At 36.6% G+C, this 22500-nt stretch overlaps 2 protein-coding genes across 2 annotated transcripts in view; one reads left to right on the forward strand and one right to left on the reverse strand.

Annotated features, from left to right (window-relative positions):
• Nucleotides 1–1664, reverse strand: part of LOC107556996 (pre-mRNA-processing factor 17) — a 24981-nt gene extending 23317 nt beyond the window's left edge. Inside the window, exons 1-2 of the mRNA XM_016240277.1 lie at nt 1444–1664; nt 1143–1259 (exon numbers count right to left, since the gene is read on the reverse strand). Coding sequence (XP_016095763.1) covers nt 1143–1259; nt 1444–1632 — 306 coding nt within the window. The 5' untranslated portion in view covers nt 1633–1664. The remainder of the gene's footprint in view (nt 1–1142; nt 1260–1443) is intronic.
• Nucleotides 1665–2449: 785 nt separating this feature from the next.
• The window catches only part of LOC107556997 (wiskott-Aldrich syndrome protein family member 1-like), an 87610-nt gene continuing 67559 nt past the window's right edge, over nt 2450–22500 (forward strand). Inside the window, exon 1 of the mRNA XM_016240278.1 lies at nt 2450–2608. The gene's annotated coding sequence lies outside the window, so the exon portion shown is untranslated. The remainder of the gene's footprint in view (nt 2609–22500) is intronic.

The following is a 22500-nucleotide window of genomic DNA, read 5'->3' on the forward strand; positions in this document are numbered from 1 at the left end:
CCTTGCTGTCTATGGGGGGGTCTTGATCGTGGTAGTTACCTTGCTGTCTATGGGAGGGTCTTGCTGTCTGTGGGTGGCTCTTGATCATGGTAGTTACCTTGCTGTCTATGGGAGGGTCTTGATCGTGGTAGTTACCTTGCTGTCTATGGGAGGGTCAGAGAGCCCTCAGATTCAATCAAAAATACCTTAAATTGTGTTCTGAAGACGAACGAAGGTCTTACGGGTTTGGAACGACACGAGGGTGAGTAATTAATGACAGCATTTTCATTTTTGGGTGAACTAACCCTTTAAGTCTAGCCTGAACATTTGAAAGAGTTGTAAAAGCTTGACAAGTTTTAAACAGTTTTAATAAAATTGAGATAGACAGATAGCATGATTTAGCATATTGCTAGGATGTTTTAACATGTTGGTAGAATGGTTTTAACATGATGTTGCTAACATGAGTTGCATGTTTCTAACACGAATAGCATGTCGTTAGCATGTTACTAACATGTATCTAACATAATTAGCATTCTGTTAACATGTTTCTAGCATGATTAGCATGTTACTAGCATGTTTCTGGCATGATTTGCATGCCGTTAACATGTTTCTAACATGACCGGCTTGTTGTTAACATGTTTCTAACACGATTAGCTTACTACATATTACTAGCATGATTGGCATGTTGTTAGCACGATTTAGCCCACTGCTAGCATATTTCAGCATGATTTAATACATTGCTAGCATGTTTTAGCACAATATAAGAAATATTAGGTAGAATGGACGCTTAAATGAGTCTAAAAGGATTAGAAATAGTACATAGAATAGCAGTTTGATTGAGTCTCAAAGGATTCTGGGAGTTTAAATTTGAATTTTGACAGTTGGAGTTTGAATAGTCTTGGCTCATTTGAACACTCCGCCAATGTGAGTCTATGGGATTTTGATGATTTTTAATCTTCATTTTTAGGAAAAATGTAAGTCCGATCAGTCTGAAAAGAGCAAGCAACCCGAGTCAGAACAATCTGAAGATCTGGGCTGAGTTTGGCGGTTGTAGTGTGAAAACTCTAGGAGGAGCAGCTTTTAGAAATGTAGTCTAAGAAGAATAAACTTACATAGCAAGTTCTCAAACCAACCTAATAAGACGCTCATATCACATATTACACGCAATAACTGAAAAACACAACATCAGTCACCTCTGGAGCAAACATGGTTTCATATGTAGGGTTGTACGTGACTTCTTTGAGTGCTGGATCAAGATGAACCCCGGTCTCAACATCTTCCTGACAAACAACACGATTTTACTTATCAATAAGTGAACAGAACACCAAAATTAACAACATTTTACTCGACAGAGCTAATACACAAACATAGCAGCGTTTTTCAAAATACAGTTCACTTAAAAACCACTTTAACGTCCTTATAATCTACTGTACTGAAGCATTCTGAGGCGCGTTTCTTGTTTACCTTCACGGCGACTTCGGGCGCGGAATTCAGAACGGCTAACGCCGTTATAGTGCCGGGTTTTAACGGCTGAAGATGGGCTGCCGCGTCTGGGTCGACCTTCTGCGGACTGGTAACGTTACCGAATTCGGACTCGTTTTCCGAATCTGAGCCGCTGCCGTAAGAAACGAGGGAACTCGCCGCCGCCGCCATCTTGAATGTTGTGGGTCTTTCGTCAGCGAGTCCTGAGAGAGCTTCTTCTTCTTTACATTTTATTGGCGGTTGGCAAACCAACTGACAGGTGCATTTACCGCCACCTACTGGACTGGAGTGTGGGCAGTACTTTAAAAGAAAGGACTAGGTAAATTTTTTTAAATAACAATAAAAAAAAACCTTTTTTTATATATATATATATATACACATACATACCTTCTCCTTCCCCCCGTATATGAGTCCTGAGAGATGTATGCTGTTCGTAAATTAATTCGTACTCTTAAAATGGATATTATAACACGCATTTATAATTTAAAGCGATATAAATTAAGGACATTGCTTTTATATGTCTGAAATTGAATGTCAAGGGAGCGCGGTGACGCGCTGCCAAGATGGCGACGGCCGGCTCCGCCCCCTTTGAGCTTCAAAAAAGCTTTTCGGAACCATACAGGTGACGTCACGGCACTACGTCCATGTTTTTATAAAGTCTATGTGTTAATCGCGATAAAACGAGCGGACTGGACAGAAACGGTCGTCAAAAATGCTCGCGTTTGCAGCGCACACTTCTTATCAGAAAAGGTTCAATAAAGTATTGTCTTTTGTTGTTATGGGCGCGTCTACAGATTTCTTGCCCTATGTCTCTATTTCTTGCATCTCACGACTACGTCGTGTATGAAATAATGTCTGTGTGCATGTGTATAAAACAACAAACTGATGATTTATAGAGTACTGGTATTACCGGCTGCTGTGCCGGGAAATTATGCGGATCGTTACTGACACACATCTGCTGTATTTTCACCGTGGATCCCTTTTCCAGCATGGACGGTCCTCGAGTCCCGAGCTCCAGGGAGTCACACTCGCTGTGTATCAGTACTGTGTTTCTGCAATGAACACCGCGCGACTGAACCGACAGGAATATCTTAAGGAATAACCTCGGGAAAACATGGAATAATACGAGTACATAACATTTAGTCAGGTATGATGTTTTATGCATGCTTGCTTTGAGGTATGCACTGTTCTTTACTGCGTTTCACCATTTGCTGTTCAAATTCTTTGAAAAACGCATAATGCAGATATGCATGGGGAAAAGTGTTCTTATATGCATATTCCATTTTTCGCATTTATCTTCTTTGGCTGATGCATTTACGATGTAAACCAATTCAGGAGTGGATGACAGGTGTGGGTTGAATTATGCATGCATGTGAAATAACTCGCATAATGCATTCTAAAGCATCCCGAATGCATGCTACACGATGCGAGCATCACATATTACACGCGACTGCTGTTTGTTTTCATTGAAGGCATTAAAACAGATCACTTATTTGTGATCACTTGGTTTCGTGCTGCTCTGAGAGTGATGCATTCAGGGGGGAAGGGGGGTCACATCTGTATGGCAAACACAAGGCAAACTATCGCACCAAAATGCGATTTGCATGCTTGCTAAACAGTGTGCACTCCAGAGTACTGCTGGGATGGCATGCCAAATATTTAGCAGTAGGATAAAAAAAATACTTCAGTTGTTACAAGTAAATATAATATAGTGCATACTCAATGCATAACGCAAATGCATCCCGTATAGGTGCGAATGAAGTGTACATTTGAGTGCAGTTTTGTGCATGCAGGGGGAAGGGCAGCAGACACTGGAAGACTCGCTTTGTGAAACCCGAGACTTGAAGAAAGCACGACGCATCATCGCTTCTCTGTTCATTAAATGCATTTAAAATAACAGCACATTTCAAAAGGATGGCATGCTTTTCTCGTGCTTTAACGCATGGACATCTTATACAGTTGTTTTTTTCCCTCCGAATGAGGTGCTATGTGTGGTATACGAGGAGGAATGATTCGTTTGAATGAATCGGTTAGTTCACCGACGCCGCTCAGAGATCCGAATCGCGTAGCGTGTTCAGCACCAAACATTGTTTTTGTCAAGTATGGCACGTTTTCGTTTTCGATTTTACCGCCAAATTAAGTTATGTCTTTGCCTGTTCTCGGGTGATTTACAAACGATCCGAATCTTTTCAAAAGAACCGACTCGAAAGACTCGGTTCGTTCGGGCATCACTAGCGTGCGTTGTGTGTCATCCTCGCGACCACATGCAGCGTTCACTTCAAACTTTATTGGCTCGTATTGCCAAAGCATTAATAAAAACCTTATATAATGCTCTAAAGCAGCGTTTATCTGTTGGGAAATCCAGATTAGGCTGGTATATGTGTTTTGGTAACTGGTTGAGCATCTTGATCACCTAAATCTTGTGTTATATAAATGCATGACAGGTTTTGGTGCCATTTACATTGTGTCTGATTCAGCTGTACACATACATGTACAGTGTTCACACACAGGTGCATAAATGCACTTTTAAAGGGTTGATTTGCTGAATGTCAGACACTGCAGTTTCACTGGTTGTGCATTAATGATCCAGATGTGAAGTGGGTCAGGCTGATGTTGTTGTCGACTTCAGTTCTTTGTCTTGAGCTTTTGCTGGCGAAGCAGAAAAGTTTGTTTTTCTTTTCTGGATGGATTTTTGTTCAGAAAACCCTTTCACGTGGCTTCTGTTTGATTTGCTGCCAGGACGGACCGGCTGAAAAGAAGAACGTGTGTGTTGATATATACAGTATATAGTTATATTCATTATATATAATTATTTAAACAATATATATTTTTAATTTATTCTAATAATATGTATTTTATTTATATTTAAGCAATAAACAACAATATACTATATATGCAATAATATTAAATATAATATTAAACACATTAAAAAAATTAAATAAAATATGACATTATAAATAAAATGATGAAATTATTTACAAATAATAGATATTATATTAAATTACATTTTAAAGTGGCATTTAAATATTAAAAATATATGTATGTAAATGTTGTTTATCACCCATATATATATATATATATATAAATAAAAATGTAAATAATGAAAAATACAAAATTTCAAAATAATTACATTTAATGAAAAAAATATATTATATTAAATATTACACTGGGAAAAAATGGTGTAGGATTTACTTTTAGCTGAAATTTTGAAGCAGAAAGACTGAAAAGGTAATTTCTTGCCAAATGTACTTCGGTAATCCTTGTTTTATTTACAACTTCTGTACAAAATAAACCATTAAAATTGATTAAACAACAATATACCATATATACACAAATGCAATAATATTAAATATGTATATAATTATTTAGAAAGTTACTCGTGTTTAGTATTTCAATATATATCGACAATTTATAATATTATATTTAAGCAATAAACAGCAATATGTAATGTGGATTACGTAATTAGATTATATTACGTTTTAAAATGCTCATGATCAGATTACAGTTACTTTTTTATGGATTAGATGATTAGAAATTATTCACACAATGGCAGTAAATGATTCATAATTTATTGACTCTCGCTAGTTCATTTTTCACTTTTTTAAAGTTAATATTTCAATAATTTAACGACACATTCGCATGTTCCCTGATGTTGGTTAATGGTCATAGATTTTATTTCTCTTTAATTTAAAATACAATCCATTTAAAAATCTATAAACAAGTTTATATAAACAAAAGTAATCTAAAAGTAATCCAAAAGTAGTCAGAATACATTACCTAAAATAAGTAATCTTGATTACATTACTGACTACAATTTTCAACATGTAAATCAGTAACAGACTATATATATTTATATATGTGTGTGTGTATATACACACAAACACACACATATGACAATTTATATTTTTAAATGCATATGTATTTTAAATGTATATTTTTTATATTTATATGTAAGTGATAAACCACATATACAATAGGGTTGTGACGGTGAGGAAATTTTCCCACCGGTTAATCGACGTGTGACAACACAATAATAAATTCCTCGCTTTCCTTCACTTTTAAATAGATTAAAAGCGCCGTGCGCATTTTACTTTCACTTTCGATTTAGCGGCAGTTCGGCGTCGATTGCTTGAATGCAACAACAAAATACAACGTCAAACTCACTTTAGCGTATATATATATATATAAAACATATAAAAATACACCATGCTAAAGGGCAGGCTATGCCTAATATAAAATAACAAATAACTTACATAAAGTTTAAATAGGTATACAAAACTGGAAATAGGCTAAGTAAACATGTATAATATATAACCAAATAAATAAGAAACGTAGAACGTTTATTAACAAAACGAGTAAGAAAGCTTGGACCTCGCCCTTCTTGTCTGTCTCGCCTCGCTCTTCTTGTCTGTCTCGCCTCACTCTTCTTGTCTGTCTCGCCTCACTCTTCTTGTCTGTCTCGCCTCACTCTTCTTGTCTGTCTCGCCTCACTCTTCTTGTCTGTCTCGCCTCACTCTTCTTGTCTGTCTCGCCTCACTCTTCTTGTCTGTCTCGCCTCACTCTTCTTGTCTGTCTCGCCTCACTCTTCTTGTCTGTCTCGCCTCACTCTTCTTGTCTGTCTCGCCTCACTCTTCTTGTCTGTCTCGCCTCACTCTTCTTGTCTGTCTCGCCTCACTCTTCTTGTCTGTCTCGCCTCACTCTTCTTGTCTGTCTCGCCTCACTCTTCTTGTCTGTCTCGCCTCACTCTTCTTGTCTGTCTCGCCTCACTCTTCTTGTCTGTCTCGCCTCACTCTTCTTGTCTGTCTCGCCTCACTCTTCTTGTCTGTCTCGCCTCACTCTTCTTGTCTGTCTCGCCTCACTCTTCTTGTCTGTCTCGCCTCACTCTTCTTGTCTGTCTCGCCTCACTCTTCTTGTCTGTCTCGCCTCACTCTTCTTGTCTGTCTCGCCTCACTCTTCTTGTCTGTCTCGCCTCACTCTTCTTGTCTGTCTCGCCTCACTCTTCTTGTCAGTCAGCTGGACTCGCTCTCCTCACTGGAGAAATGAAATCTGATCTGTGATGTGACTGTCGTTCGGCACGCTGCATTGAGCAGTTCAGTTTTTAATTGTAGTGTCTATTCTTTTACTGAACTAAATTATTTTTATTAATATAAAAAATCTAAACGACGGTGGGGGTCGGTGACGCGGTGGGCAAGTGACGTAACCAGTGTTGCGGCTTAACACCGGTATCACCGTCAGAACCGTCTATCGCGGCAAGCCTAACACACACACGCACACACACAAACACACACACACACACACACACACACTCACACACGTCAATTTATATTTTTAAATGCATATGTATTTTAAATATATATTTTTTAGATTTATATGTAAGTGATAAACCACATATACAATATATATACATTTTATATTTTATATATATTCTTCATTATATAAAATTTAGACTATTTATATTTTTTTATTATTTTATCTATGTTTATTTTCACTTAAGCGACAATCAACATTTACCAACATAAAAATTATTTAAATTATTTTATCTATATTTTATTTCCATTTAAGCGATAATCAACATTTACCAACATATATATTTTTGATATATGACGAATGCCACTTTGACATTTTTAGGTAACGCAAATGAATAGTTTAATCAGATTTGACTTAATAGACAGGTAAAGGAATCAGAAAGCAGGCCGAGACAGTGCCGTTAAAGAGATGAAATGGTGCTGAAGTGTCCTAAACTGGCCGAACGTCCCGGCTATGAAGACGCCTCGGACACAAGAGTCTTTGTTCAGTCTCTCTGTTCGGCACACAAAGCTGCCTCTGTGTGTGTGTGTGTAGTTAGAGTTTGTGTGTTGTGTTGTCGTCACCCGTCTCTGCCAGCGTACAGAGACAGATGAAAGGCTGCAGGACCGTGAACTCGCTCTGAGATTTCTGAGATCGCCTGCGTTCCTCTGTTTGCATCGAGCTGATGTTGAAGATCAGGCCTGCAGAGATCAGAACAGCGTCACACGTCAACGCCAATATGTATTATCATCACTTCATTATAATCCAAGAGTTGCGGTTGCTAGGGTACTTGGGGTGGTTGCTAGGGTGTTGCTATGCGGTTGCTAGGGTACCCGGGGTGGTTGCTAGGGTGTTGCTATGCGGTTGCTAGGGTACCCGGGGTGGTTGCTAAGGTGTTGCTATGCGGTTGCTAGGTTACTTGGGGTGGTTTCTAAGGTGTTGCTATGCGGTTGTTAGGGTACCTGGGGTGGTTGCTAAGGTGTTGCTATGCGGTTTCTAGGCTACTTGGGGTGGTTGCTAGGGTGTTGCTATATTTCTGCGTTTTTTTATTTCTCCTCTTTCCTACTACTTATTTCACTTCTGTTTCAGTTTTTTTTCAGTGTTATTTTTTTTTAGGATTACTGATAAACTTATGTAGTTTGATTTGTATTAGTTCTCTATTTTAGTTTTAGTTACAGTTGTAGTAATGTTGTCCTTTTATTAAGTTTTATTTTTATTTAATTTGAGTTATTTCAGTACTTCAACATACAAAATGGAAATGAAATAATATATATATATATTTTATGTATTTATATATATGTACATGTATATGTGTGTGGCTGTACATACACATGTTGTGGTGTTTGGCTTAGTGTTATGTTAGAATCATTATTAAACTCATACCTTTTGTTCTTTTAATATTTTTGAATTGTTTTTAGCTTTATTTTTTAGTTTTCATTTAAATGTTTAGTTTTGAAATGTTGTTGTATGCATTTGTCATTTTTATTTTATTTATTTTATTTTCTTAAATATGTGTGTGTATATATATATATATATAGTATTTATAGAGTTTTAGCTTTTAGTTTTAATGACCTTTTCTTATTTGTAAGTCGCTTTGGATAAAAGCATCTGCTAAATGACTGAAAGTAATATAAAGTAAAGGTACCCGGGGTGGTGCTAAGGTGTTGCTAGGCTAACTGGAGTGGTTGCTAAGGTGTTGCTAGGCGGTTGCTATGGTACCAGGGGTGGTTTCTAAGGTGTTGCTTGGTGATTGCTATGGTACCCGGGGTGGTGCTAAGGTGTTGCTAGGCTAACTGGGGTGGTTGCTAAGGTGTTGCTAGGCGGTTGCTATGGTACCAGGGGTGGTTTCTAAGGTGTTGCTAGGTGGTTGCTATGGTACCCGGGGTGGTGCTAAGGTGTTGCTAGGCTAACTGGGGTGGTTGCTAAGGTGTTGCTAGGCGGTTGCTATGGTACCAGGGGTGGTTTCTAAGGTGTTGCTAGGTGGTTGCTATGGTACCCGGGGTGGTGCTAAGGTGTTGCTAGGCGGTTGCTAGGCTACCTGGAGTGGTTAGTTCAGAAAAGGATCAAGCACGTGCATTAAGAAAATAAACAGAGTTGATTTGGATGAGGTTTGTTTCCATCTCAGCGCTCTGAGCATCACAGTACGTTTCTGCTCACTATTGTTGCTCCTAATAAAATTCACCAAGTACATTTTTCATCAAAGTCACAGCATACATATTAAATACATTTAAAAAAATAAAATAAAATAATATGACATGATAAATAAAATTATCAAATTATTTACAAATAATAAATATTATATTAAATTAAATGTTAAATGTTAAAGTGGCATTTAAATATTAAAACTATAAGGAGGTAAATGTTGTTCATCGCCCAAATAGAAATAAAAATGTAAAAGTAAATTTTTTCAAAATAATTACATATAATGAATTTTTTTTTAATAGAAATATTATATTAAATATTACACTGGACAAATTTGGTGTATGACTTACTTTGAAACAATTTTTACTCACAAACTGCTAATAAATGTAGCAAATATTTACAAATAAATGTTTTCAAATCATCTTGTCAAATGTACTTCAGTAATCCTTGTTTTATTTACAACTTGTGTACAAAATAAACCATTAAAACTGATTTGGGGGAAATGTGGAAAAAATGTAATGTATATACTTATAATATGTTTATAATATTTATATAATTATAATATATTTGTGCCATCAAACTAACAATATAAACAAATATTAAATACATATAAAAAAAATATATATATATTAAATAAAAGTCAAAATATTAATGAAGAATAGACATTGCATTAAATTAGAAACTTAAATTAATAAAAATATTATAGTAAATGTAAAAAATATATATAATATGAAACGTTTGGTATGTTTACTTCTTATATGCTTGCTAACGGACTTCAGAGATGTTGAAGAAGAGCCACAAAAGGCATGTGTTTTCATGCTCAGTCATTACTGTCACACCCGTACAGTGCAGTCACCAAACACTCTTGCTTTCAGTCTCCTGTGTTTGTGTCAGATTTGTTGGTTATGGAGTGCCGTCGGTGCTGGCAGGCGGTGGTTTGTTGGTTTTGTGGCTGAAGGCAGGAGGATAACGGGTGGATTCCTTTGTCCTCTCGCTTACAGACAGCTGCTGATCCTATACAACGCTCGGCTGTGACACAGTGACTTCATTTCGTGCTTTTAACTTCGGTTTTTGAAGTTAAGCTCATGCGGATTCAGATTTGAATATGCAAATGAAGGCAAACGATTTCCCAGGTGTTTCCAAAACCTGTTTTGGATGTTTCTGTGCCATTATATTAGGCCTGGGCGATAAAACGGTATCGATGTTTATCGACGGTACACCTTCTTCGATAACGATATTAAAAATGTTCGATATAGCGCGTGATATAGGCAGACGCAGACAGCACGCACAAACACGAACACATGCTGAATTTAGTTTATTTAAAATAAACATTTGCATTTGAATGCAAAAATAGTACAATCGAATGTTAGGAGTGCGTCAGGGAGCGTCATCAGTGGAGCGCGAGATGCGGTGATGTAAGTGACGTTGTTGCATTTTAATGTTTTGTTAGTCTAGCCCACGAGACGCGCCGCTGCTGCGTTATTCATTCAAAACATTAGAGAAATATAGAAGCTCAATGCGGAGAAGATCTTGATTAGGTTAAAACCAAGCCGCAAACGCAAACTCAGCGCATTTTTAGACGGACAAATACGACTGCTGCACTCGCGTCTCACACAAGAGATGTATAGAAAGCCATGCAAAGTTAAAACGTTTAGAAAATATGTCGCGAATTTGTGGAGGTTTATTCCTTTTCACTGCGTCTCGTATGCTTTTAAAGGCAATCTGCGTGAATGGCGCCCTCCTGTGGCTTCGGGAGACAAGCCAAAAGTTTCCTTAAAACCTATTTAATCTGCATATAAAACATTAGAAATTAGATATTCGTTTAATTTTTATTGTGTGTCTGACTGTTAAAACTAAAAATGTTTGTTGTTTGTCTCAATAAATTGAGTTAATTTCAAAATACAGTGGTTAAATTTAAAAACAATTTTCTATTGCTCTTTGTTTTAAAAAAGGTTATAAAAAAATGAGTTTAGATACCGAACGATATGAAACATTATATCGTTGATACTTTTTTTTTTAGCTATATCGCCCAGCCCTACATTATATGCATAAAAAAGTCTTGGTTTATTAGTAGTGTTACTTACTTTACACTAGTGATCAGATGCACCATTTTCACCTGCTGGACCAGAAAACAGGAGGAAAACCACACAGATCTGACTTGGAATTGTAAACAATCACCTAGCAACCACTCCAAACACCTTAGCAACCATTCAGAACACCTTAGCAGCCACATAGCAACAACCTGGCAGCATCATTTCCATATACTGAATATTCATAATATAGGCTACTTTAGATGATTTCTATATAATAATAAGAATATTAAAATTTTATATGCACTTTATTTTATTTTACACACCGCTAACATACCAAAGACTCACATATAACTCACACACACACACACACACACATATATAGTTTTCTCTTTATAATTTAGACAATTTTTACAATTATTTTAATAATAAATAAATAATACTTTTTATATTTTAATTATATTTTTCTTTATACGGTATTTAAGCAATAAACAACATATACCTTACATATTGCACATATACACATGACATTACCCAAACATGACTCTCTGCAAACATTTGGATATTTTATATTAAAATGTATATATTTAGATATTAAAAGCATACTTGGGCTAATTTTGAAGCCTTATTAAAATTATTATGCAATACCCAGTTAAAGTGATCTGATTCAAACTTTTGATGCAATAATTTGTAATGAATTTGTGTTCATAATTCAAAAATGTTCAGCTAACAAGAAATATGTTCTAAGAACGTTTAAGTTATAAAAGCATTATTTCTGAACATACTAATTGTCCAGTTTTTTTTTTATATTAATAAAATGTGTTTTTTGGTTATGCAAACGTTAAGGGAATGTTTCATCATTTTGCAAACATTTCTTCTCACGAATACAAGTTTATATCCTAGTTTGGACTTTGTAACTCGATTTAACTCAACAATTGTGCGTTTGTCAATTCTGAGGGGGGGAAAATCCAGAAGTGTTGGATTATAAACTCATGATTCTGAGCCGAGGGGAAAAGAGAGAAAGGCGAGTTGATTTTTCTTATCAGAATTGTGAGATATAATCTCGAAATTTTGAAATATAAACTCAAAATGACCTTTTTTATTCTTTTATTCCATGGCTTCTAGGGGTGGGCCAAAATATTGATATGGCAATATATCGTTGTCCTTCTCGGTGCGATACGAAAATCGATACACTGGCACCAAATATCAATATTTTAATTAATAAAATAAGGTGCTCTAAATAGATTTTTCTCAACACATGAGTGAGGGAAACCTGAACATAAGTTTACTAGCCTAAGAAAAATAGTTTTTTAATGGAATGGAATAAAGGCAATCTGCGTGAATGGCGCCCTCCTGTGGCTTCGGGAGACAAGCCAAAAGATTCCTTAAAACCTATTTAATCTGCATATAAAACATTAGAAATTAGATATTCGTTTAATTTTTATTGTGTGTCTGACTGTTAAAACTAAAAATGTTTGTTGTTTGTCTCAATAAATTGAGTTAATTTCAAAATACAGTGGTTAAATTTAAAAACAATTTTCTATTGCTCTTTGTTTTAAAAAAGGTTATAAAAAAATGAGTTTAGATACCGAACGATATGAAACATTATATCGTTGATACTTTTTTTTTTAGCTATATCGCCCAGCCCTACATTATATGCATAAAAAAGTCTTGGTTTATTAGTAGTGTTACTTACTTTACACTAGTGATCAGATGCACCATTTTCACCTGCTGGACCAGAAAACAGGAGGAAAACCACACAGATCTGACTTGGAATTGTAAACAATCACCTAGCAACCACTCCAAACACCTTAGCAACCATTCAGAACACCTTAGCAGCCACATAGCAACAACCTGGCAGCATCATTTCCATATACTGAATATTCATAATATAGGCTACTTTAGATGATTTCTATATAATAATAAGAATATTAAAATTTTATATGCACTTTATTTTATTTTACACACCGCTAACATACCAAAGACTCACATATAACTCACACACACACACACACACACATATATAGTTTTCTCTTTATAATTTAGACAATTTTTACAATTATTTTAATAATAAATAAATAATACTTTTTATATTTTAATTATATTTTTCTTTATACGGTATTTAAGCAATAAACAACATATACCTTACATATTGCACATATACACATGACATTACCCAAACATGACTCTCTGCAAACATTTGGATATTTTATATTAAAATGTATATATTTAGATATTAAAAGCATACTTGGGCTAATTTTGAAGCCTTATTAAAATTATTATGCAATACCCAGTTAAAGTGATCTGATTCAAACTTTTGATGCAATAATTTGTAATGAATTTGTGTTCATAATTAAAAAATGTTCAGCTAACAAGAAATATGTTCTAAGAACGTTTAAGTTATAAAAGCATTATTTCTGAACATACTAATTGTCCAGTTTTTTTTTTATATTAATAAAATGTGTTTTTTGGTTATGCAAACGTTAAGGGAATGTTTCATCATTTTGCAAACATTTCTTCTCACGAATACAAGTTTATATCCTAGTTTGGACTTTGTAACTCGATTTAACTCAACAATTGTGCGTTTGTCAATTCTGAGGGGGGGAAAATCCAGAAGTGTTGGATTATAAACTCATGATTCTGAGCCGAGGGGAAAAGAGAGAAAGGCGAGTTGATTTTTCTTATCAGAATTGTGAGATATAATCTCGAAATTTTGAAATATAAACTCAAAATGACCTTTTTTATTCTTTTATTCCATGGCTTCTAGGGGTGGGCCAAAATATTGATATGGCAATATATCGTTGTCCTTCTCGGTGCGATACGAAAATCGATACACTGGCACCAAATATCAATATTTTAATTAATAAAATAAGGTGCTCTAAATAGATTTTTCTCAACACATGAGTGAGGGAAACCTGAACATAAGTTTACTAGCCTAAGAAAAATAGTTTTTTAATGGAATGGAACAGCAGTGTGAGTAAAATAATAGATGCATCAGCCATGTTTAAGTCCAAAGTCTGGACCCACCTCGACTTTTATACCATCGATGGGACAAACTAAATCGGCAAAGAGTACGCGATATGCAAGAACTGCATTATCTGCATGTGCTTTAAACTGGACTATTACTGGACTAAGTTATCTTTCGCATCTGATTGCGCTAATGCTGTCAAAAACACACAAGGCTTACATATAAACACAGTTGGTTATGTCTAAAGTGAAAGTAAACAGCTGAGAGAGAAACGGATACGTGCCTGTATGTTAGATGAGTGTAGGTCTTAAAGTGACAGCAGTCTAATAGTTCTACACATGCTGCTGCTTGTCATTAAAGGGGAGAGTTCACTCTGTCATTAGAATTCTGTCATTATTTACTCACTCTCATGTTGTCCCAAACCTGTATTCATTTCAAAACAAGATATTTTGGGTAACCAAACAGTTGCTGTTCCCCATTAACTTTGATAGAAGGAAAGAAATACTATGGAAGTCACTTGGGACTTTGGTTACCCACATTCTTCAAAATAACTTTTATGTTCAACAGAAGAAAGAAACTCATTCAGGTTCAAAACAACTTCAGAATGAGTAAATGATGACAGAATTTTAATTTTTGCAGAATTTTTAGCAGTTTGGACTTGAATGACCCTTACCAAAAAGTAGTATACTTCAAGTTTATTTTAGTAAGTATACTTAAGTAAAGTTCAAGTATACTTTATGTAGTAAGTATACAAATATCAGTGTACTAGTAGTATACTTGGAAGAGAGAGAACCTGCACTTAACCTTTTCACAGGCATTTTGTTTTCATAGTCAGATATCATGATGCATCATTATAGGATTATCTAGCAAAATATCGATTATCGCAGAATTGCTGTATCGTGATATTATTGGTATCATGAGCCATGTATCGTGTATCGTATTGTATGTGATTCCCACCCCTAATGGTTTCCATAGACTGCTACTTTAAAATGGTCATTTTCTGCCACTAGATAGGCTCCGCCCACAAAAAACGTCATCACTGTTTGCGAACACTTCCAATGGGCTCCCGCTCACTGATACTCAATTACTGCAGCAGAGGAAGCTGAGCATTTACATCTTTACAAGCACATTTCACCCCCCTCCTCCGCTCTGTTCTTCAGACCATGCAATACCGAGTGCTTCTAAATGCATCTGACCCCAATTTTCTTCTGCCTGGTCTGTGTGTGTGTGTGTGTGTGTGTGTGTGTGCACGCTAACTAGCGGCTGGTTTGAATTAAGGGCCGATATTTACTCAGAGTGGGTGGCCGCTCAATTATGGTGTGCGGCGCGAAACTTCTTGTGATTTGCATGTTCGCTGTTTTGCATGTCGCTCCCAGAGTTCAGTTCTGCCCTTTCTCTGTTCTCCAATCACTTAGCGGAGTGCATTAGCGGCCGAGCGAGCGGTTACTCAGCAAGCACTTGATTTTTACAGAAAGCTGCTGATGAATGAGTCACAGCCAATCACAGCCAACGTGACGTGCATGTTAATGAGCGCCGGCGGTGCGTTAGCCAATCAGAAGTGAGCACACTGATGACTTAAATGTGCTGAGATAACTAGAATTTTATGATTAAGATCTGGTAAAGATTTTACAACATATAGCATCTTTTGTAGTTTTGTCAAGTCTGTGACGCTAGGAGTGTTCATTAAGCAATATCACACAAGCAACAGCGCTGTTTTTCTGATTATCAGCACGACAAGGCGGGAAACAAGGTGGGAAACTAGACAATTAGACACAATATTACCAGTTATTTTGTCTGCTCTGCCAGTGAAAACAGATCCAAATAAAACCACCGCAGAATGAACCGTTTTGTGCGTCTGTGAGTCGTTCATTGTGTCCGTCACGTGGCAAATGAACAAAAGACTCAGGAGGCGGACTAATTATTTGTGATTATCATAATTTATCTTTGGCTTCATTATAATGGTTTTCTAATTTGGAATTTGATTAAATATTGTATGTGAACATGTATGGGGAATTTGGGTTAATAAAAATAAAACATTTAACAATGTTAAAATTAATGAAATGACTCGTTAATTTTACTGAAATGATCAGAATATCACTGCAGGGTTTGTATCAGTGCAATTAAATCAGTTGATTAAATGATTCAATGACTTGTTCATAAAGAAGGTTGCTTGTTTTGTTCTCGAATGAATGCAGGGTTGTAGAATGAATCGTTTCAGTGAATGTGAATGATGTGAGTTTGAGTGAACAAATAATTTGAGTGAATGATTCAGTATATCACTTGTTTCGTTGCTGAACGGATCAGTGTGTTAGAACGAATCCTGTGGGTGAATGATTCAATGAATTACTTGTTTCATTGCTGAACAGATCAGCGTGTTTGAACAAATCCAGTGAGTGAATGATTCAACGAATCACTTGTTTCATTGCTGAACAGATCAGCGTGTTTGAACAAATCCAGTGAGTGAATGATTCAACGAATCACTTGTTTCATTGCTGAACAGATCAGCGTGTTTGAACAAATCCAGTGAGTGAATGATTCAACGAATCACTTGTTTCATTGCTGAACAGATCAGCGTGTTTGAACAAATCCAGTGAGTGAATGATTCAACGAATCACTTGTTTCATTGCTGAACAGATCAGCGTGTTTGAACAAATCCAGTGAGTGAATGATTCAACGAATCACTTGTTTCATTGCTGAACAGATCAGCGTGTTTGAACAAATCCAGTGAGTGAATGATTCAACGAATCACTTGTTTCATTGCTGAACAGATCAGCGTGTTTGAACAAATCCAGTGAGTGAATGATTCAACGAATCACTTGTTTCATTGCTGAACAGATCAGCGTGTTTGAACAAATCCAGTGAGTGAATGATTCAACGAATCACTTGTTTCATTGCTGAACAGATCAGCGTGTTTGAACAAATCCAGTGAGTGAATGATTCAACGAATCACTTGTTTCATTGCTGAACAGATCAGCGTGTTTGAACAAATCCAGTGAGTGAATGATTCAACGAATCACTTGTTTCATTGCTGAACAGATCAGCGTGTTTGAACAAATCCAGTGAGTGAATGATTCAACGAATCACTTGTTTCATTGCTGAACAGATCAGCGTGTTTGAACAAATCCAGTGAGTGAATGATTCAACGAATCACTTGTTTCATTGCTGAACAGATCAGCGTGTTTGAACAAATCCAGTGAGTGAATGATTCAACGAATCACTTGTTTCATTGCTGAACAGATCAGCGTGTTTGAACAAATCCAGTGAGTGAATGATTCAACGAATCACTTGTTTCATTGCTGAACAGATCAGCGTGTTTGAACAAATCCAGTGAGTGAATGATTCAACGAATCACTTGTTTCATTGCTGAACAGATCAGCGTGTTTGAACAAATCCAGTGAGTGAATGATTCAACGAATCACTTGTTTCATTGCTGAACAGATCAGCGTGTTTGAACAAATCCAGTGAGTGAATGATTCAACGAATCACTTGTTTCATTGCTGAACAGATCAGCGTGTTTGAACAAATCCAGTGAGTGAATGATTCAACGAATCACTTGTTTCATTGCTGAACAGATCAGCGTGTTTGAACAAATCCAGTGAGTGAATGATTCAACGAATCACTTGTTTCATTGCTGAACAGATCAGCGTGTTTGAACAAATCCAGTGAGTGAATGATTCAACGAATCACTTGTTTCATTGCTGAACAGATCAGCGTGTTTGAACAAATCCAGTGAGTGAATGATTCAACGAATCACTTGTTTCATTGCTGAACAGATCAGCGTGTTTGAACAAATCCAGTGAGTGAATGATTCAACGAATCACTTGTTTCATTGCTGAACAGATCAGCGTGTTTGAACAAATCCAGTGAGTGAATGATTCAACGAATCACTTGTTTCATTGCTGAACAGATCAGCGTGTTTGAACAAATCCAGTGAGTGAATGATTCAACGAATCACTTGTTTCATTGCTGAACAGATCAGCGTGTTTGAACAAATCCAGTGAGTGAATGATTCAACGAATCACTTGTTTCATTGCTGAACAGATCAGCGTGTTTGAACAAATCCAGTGAGTGAATGATTCAACGAATCACTTGTTTCATTGCTGAACAGATCAGCGTGTTTGAACAAATCCAGTGAGTGAATGATTCAACGAATCACTTGTTTCATTGCTGAACAGATCAGCGTGTTTGAACAAATCCAGTGAGTGAATGATTCAACGAATCACTTGTTTCATTGCTGAACAGATCAGCGTGTTTGAACAAATCCAGTGAGTGAATGATTCAACGAATCACTTGTTTCATTGCTGAACAGATCAGCGTGTTTGAACAAATCCAGTGAGTGAATGATTCAACGAATCACTTGTTTCATTGCTGAACAGATCAGCGTGTTTGAACAAATCCAGTGAGTGAATGATTCAACGAATCACTTGTTTCATTGCTGAACAGATCAGCGTGTTTGAACAAATCCAGTGAGTGAATGATTCAACGAATCACTTGTTTCATTGCTGAACAGATCAGCGTGTTTGAACAAATCCAGTGAGTGAATGATTCAACGAATCACTTGTTTCATTGCTGAACAGATCAGCGTGTTTGAACAAATCCAGTGAGTGAATGATTCAACGAATCACTTGTTTCATTGCTGAACAGATCAGCGTGTTTGAACAAATCCAGTGAGTGAATGATTCAACGAATCACTTGTTTCATTGCTGAACAGATCAGCGTGTTTGAACAAATCCAGTGAGTGAATGATTCAACGAATCACTTGTTTCATTGCTGAACAGATCAGCGTGTTTGAACAAATCCAGTGAGTGAATGATTCAACGAATCACTTGTTTCATTGCTGAACAGATCAGCGTGTTTGAACAAATCCAGTGAGTGAATGATTCAACGAATCACTTGTTTCATTGCTGAACAGATCAGCGTGTTTGAACAAATCCAGTGAGTGAATGATTCAACGAATCACTTGTTTCATTGCTGAACAGATCAGCGTGTTTGAACAAATCCAGTGAGTGAATGATTCAACGAATCACTTGTTTCATTGCTGAACAGATCAGCGTGTTTGAACAAATCCAGTGAGTGAATGATTCAACGAATCACTTGTTTCATTGCTGAACAGATCAGCGTGTTTGAACAAATCCAGTGAGTGAATGATTCAACGAATCACTTGTTTCATTGCTGAACAGATCAGCGTGTTTGAACAAATCCAGTGAGTGAATGATTCAACGAATCACTTGTTTCATTGCTGAACAGATCAGCGTGTTTGAACAAATCCAGTGAGTGAATGATTCAACGAATCACTTGTTTCATTGCTGAACAGATCAGCGTGTTTGAACAAATCCAGTGAGTGAATGATTCAACGAATCACTTGTTTCATTGCTGAACAGATCAGCGTGTTTGAACAAATCCAGTGAGTGAATGATTCAACGAATCACTTGTTTCATTGCTGAAGGCATCAGTGTGTTAGAACGAATCCTGTGAGTGAATGATTCAATGAATCACTTGTTTCATTGCTGAACAGATCAGCGTGTTTGAACAAATCCAGTGAGTGAATGATTCAATTAATCACTCGTTTCATTGCTGAATGGATCAGCGTGTTCGAAGTCTCACTCGTTTCGTTCCCGAACAGATCAGCGTGTTTGAGTGAATCGTTTGATTGAATGATTCAATGAATCACTCGTTCCATTGCTGAATGCATCAGTGTGTTTGAACGAATCCTGTGTGAGTGAATGATTCAATTAATCGCTTATTTCATTGCTGAATGGATCAGCGTATTCGATGTCTCACTCGTTTCGCTCCTGAATGGATCGTTTGAGCAAATAGTTTGAGTGAATGATTCAATGAATCACTCGTTTAATTACTGAATAGATCAGTGTGTTTGAACGAATCCTGTGAGTGAATGATTAAATGTCTCACTTGTTTCATTCCCGAACAGACCAGCGCGTTTGAGCGAATCGTTTAATTGAGTTAATCAATAAAGACCGTCTTTTTTTATCGCCACCTGCTGGTGTGTCATTGTAACTAACAGAAAGAATAATTGAAAAATCATCGTAATTAGAACAGAGTGGACTGACTGGAAAAAACACAAACATACAGAGTGAAAATGAAAATACTGATTATTATAAACAGCACAGTTCAGATTTAATTCCGATTGGGTGAAGCCTTTGTAAAATACAGATAGATAGACTAATAAAACACGGATTAACTGATCATTTCAGAGCAAGCAGGCCAAAATAATGACAGAATTTGGGTGAACTATTCCTTTTTCACTCTGTGTCAGTGTGAATAGTGTTAAAGTGCCCCTATTATGCCACCTTTAAGGTTCCTAATATTGTTTTGGAGTCTCCTACAGTAGGTTTACATGCATGCAATACCTTTATTTATCGTGCACTTTCGGCTTTACAACTTCGCAGATCTTTCCATTCATATACAGCTACATTACACACTGCATGAAAGGCAATATTCAGAATGGCATAATGGGGCACTTTAACAATTAATGCATGCATTAATTGCTAATTAAAATCCCTGTGATCTACATACGTAGGATGCAGCAGAAGGTGATGAAGCTCGTAGGAGGAAATTCACTCCTACTTTATTCTCCGCCTCTGTGCTTATTTTTATGCACTGCCTCCAGACAGAATGTGGCACAAAAAAAAACGAGTGAGAGACGAGAAGAAAAGTGCGTAAAAAAACACACATCAGAGACAGAAAGTAAGTGTGTGTGTGTGGGTATAAGAGGTTGAGATGGCCTACGATCGCCTACATTAGTTTAGCTAAGAGGAAACGTGAAGCCTGAAGTGATCAGTGTTTGTCCTCCATCCCATAATGAGCTATTCTGGGATGCGGTAGGCGAAGCGGCAGGTGCGTACGGCTAATTCAGGACAGTAGGTGTCTATAAATCAAAATGTTCAGATGCTTCGTATTACATTGTTTGTGGATGAATGGAAAAAAGGATCGTGAAAGCTTTTCACCACCACATATAAACTGATGGGTTGCAAATGTTGCGTTTATCTGATCAAAAATACAGTAAAAATAGTGAAATATTTTTACAATTTCAAACAAACTGTTTTCTATGTGAATATGTGTTAAACTGTAATTTATTTCTGCGATTTCAGCATCATTCCTCCAGTCTTCAGTGTCACATGATCTTCAGAAATCAGTATAATATGCTGCTCAAGAAACATTTCTGATTATTATCAATGATGAAAGCAGTCGTGCTGCACGATATTTTCGCGAAAACCGTGATACATTTTATTTTTCAGGATTCACAGATGAACAGAAAGTCCAAAAGAACAGCATTTATTTGAATTTAATGCATCCTCGATGGATAAAAACATTAATTTCTTGCATAAATGATTCAATTATCTATTCTATTAAAAATCTAAAATATATAATATTTAAATAATAAATTATAATTCCAATCTTACTCGTCACACTTTCATCACATTATAAGAATCTCAAATACATATACATTTTTCCTCCCTTTTAGAAAATGACCCAGATACATAAAGCTTTTTGTTATGTATTTGCTTCTCCGTCTCTCTCTTTTTTTCTCAGATGAATCCTACACAACAGTTTAACGGAGAGCCATCCGCCATGAGCGCTTATTTTGGCTTGTTTTGTCAGGGCAGGTTGCTTATTTCTCCAGCGAGATCTGGCAACGGCGTCATCCAGAAAAACAGATCTGTGTCGCATATGAAAAAGCTCAGATTTGGGTCACATTCAGCTGCGGCGCGAGCATCCTTTATCCAGCGCTCACGGTTAAACTGGGGTCCTCGGGGTCAGAGGTCGCAGCTGAGCGCCTGCGGGTGTAATCGTTACATAACTTCTGGGCGCGGCTCGTGTCTCATCTTCTGACTCATCCGATGTGTCCTGACAGGCTTTATCTCAGGACACGCTCGAGGCGGGAATCTGACCGCGGATGTTCATGTACGACAAACACGCTGCGTCACAAAGACACGGATCCTGAGGAGCAACACACAACTAGCTGAACACAGTTTATAACGAACAAACCCTTTCTGATGGAAAATGAAAAAGATCCTTCAGTCTGACAGTCTTCAGATCGATACTAATCTAATGGGTGTTTCTGAGGAAGAGGAGACATGATCAGACACTCGTGCTTGACCAACATCTGCACTAATATATACATATATATATATACATTTAAAGAAAATAATATTTTATTTATTTTAGGACGCATTAAATTGGTCAAAAATGACGTTAAAGACAAATATAATGTTACAAAAGATTTCTATTTCAAATAAATGCTGTTCTTTTGAAATCATAAAATGTTTCCACACAAATATTCAGCAGCACAGCTGTTTTCAACATTGATAATAATCAGAAATGTTTCTTGAGCAGCATATTATTATGATTTCTGAAGATCATGTGACTCTGAAGACTGGAGTAATGATGCTGAAAATACAGCTGCGCATCACAGAAATATATTACAGTTTAACACACATTCACACAGAAAACAGCTGTTTGAAATCTTAATAATATTTCACAATTTTTACTGTATTTTTGATCAAATAAACGCAGAGTTTGGTGAGCAGAAGAGACTCTAATAAATCTGCTTCGTTCTCGTGTGAGGAAAACTCTCAGTAGATCTGTAGACAG

This window comes from Sinocyclocheilus grahami, unplaced genomic scaffold (assembly GCF_001515645.1).
Source record: "Sinocyclocheilus grahami isolate Dianchi unplaced genomic scaffold, SAMN03320097.WGS_v1.1 scaffold587.1, whole genome shotgun sequence".
Taxonomy (NCBI): domain Eukaryota; kingdom Metazoa; phylum Chordata; class Actinopteri; order Cypriniformes; family Cyprinidae; genus Sinocyclocheilus; species Sinocyclocheilus grahami.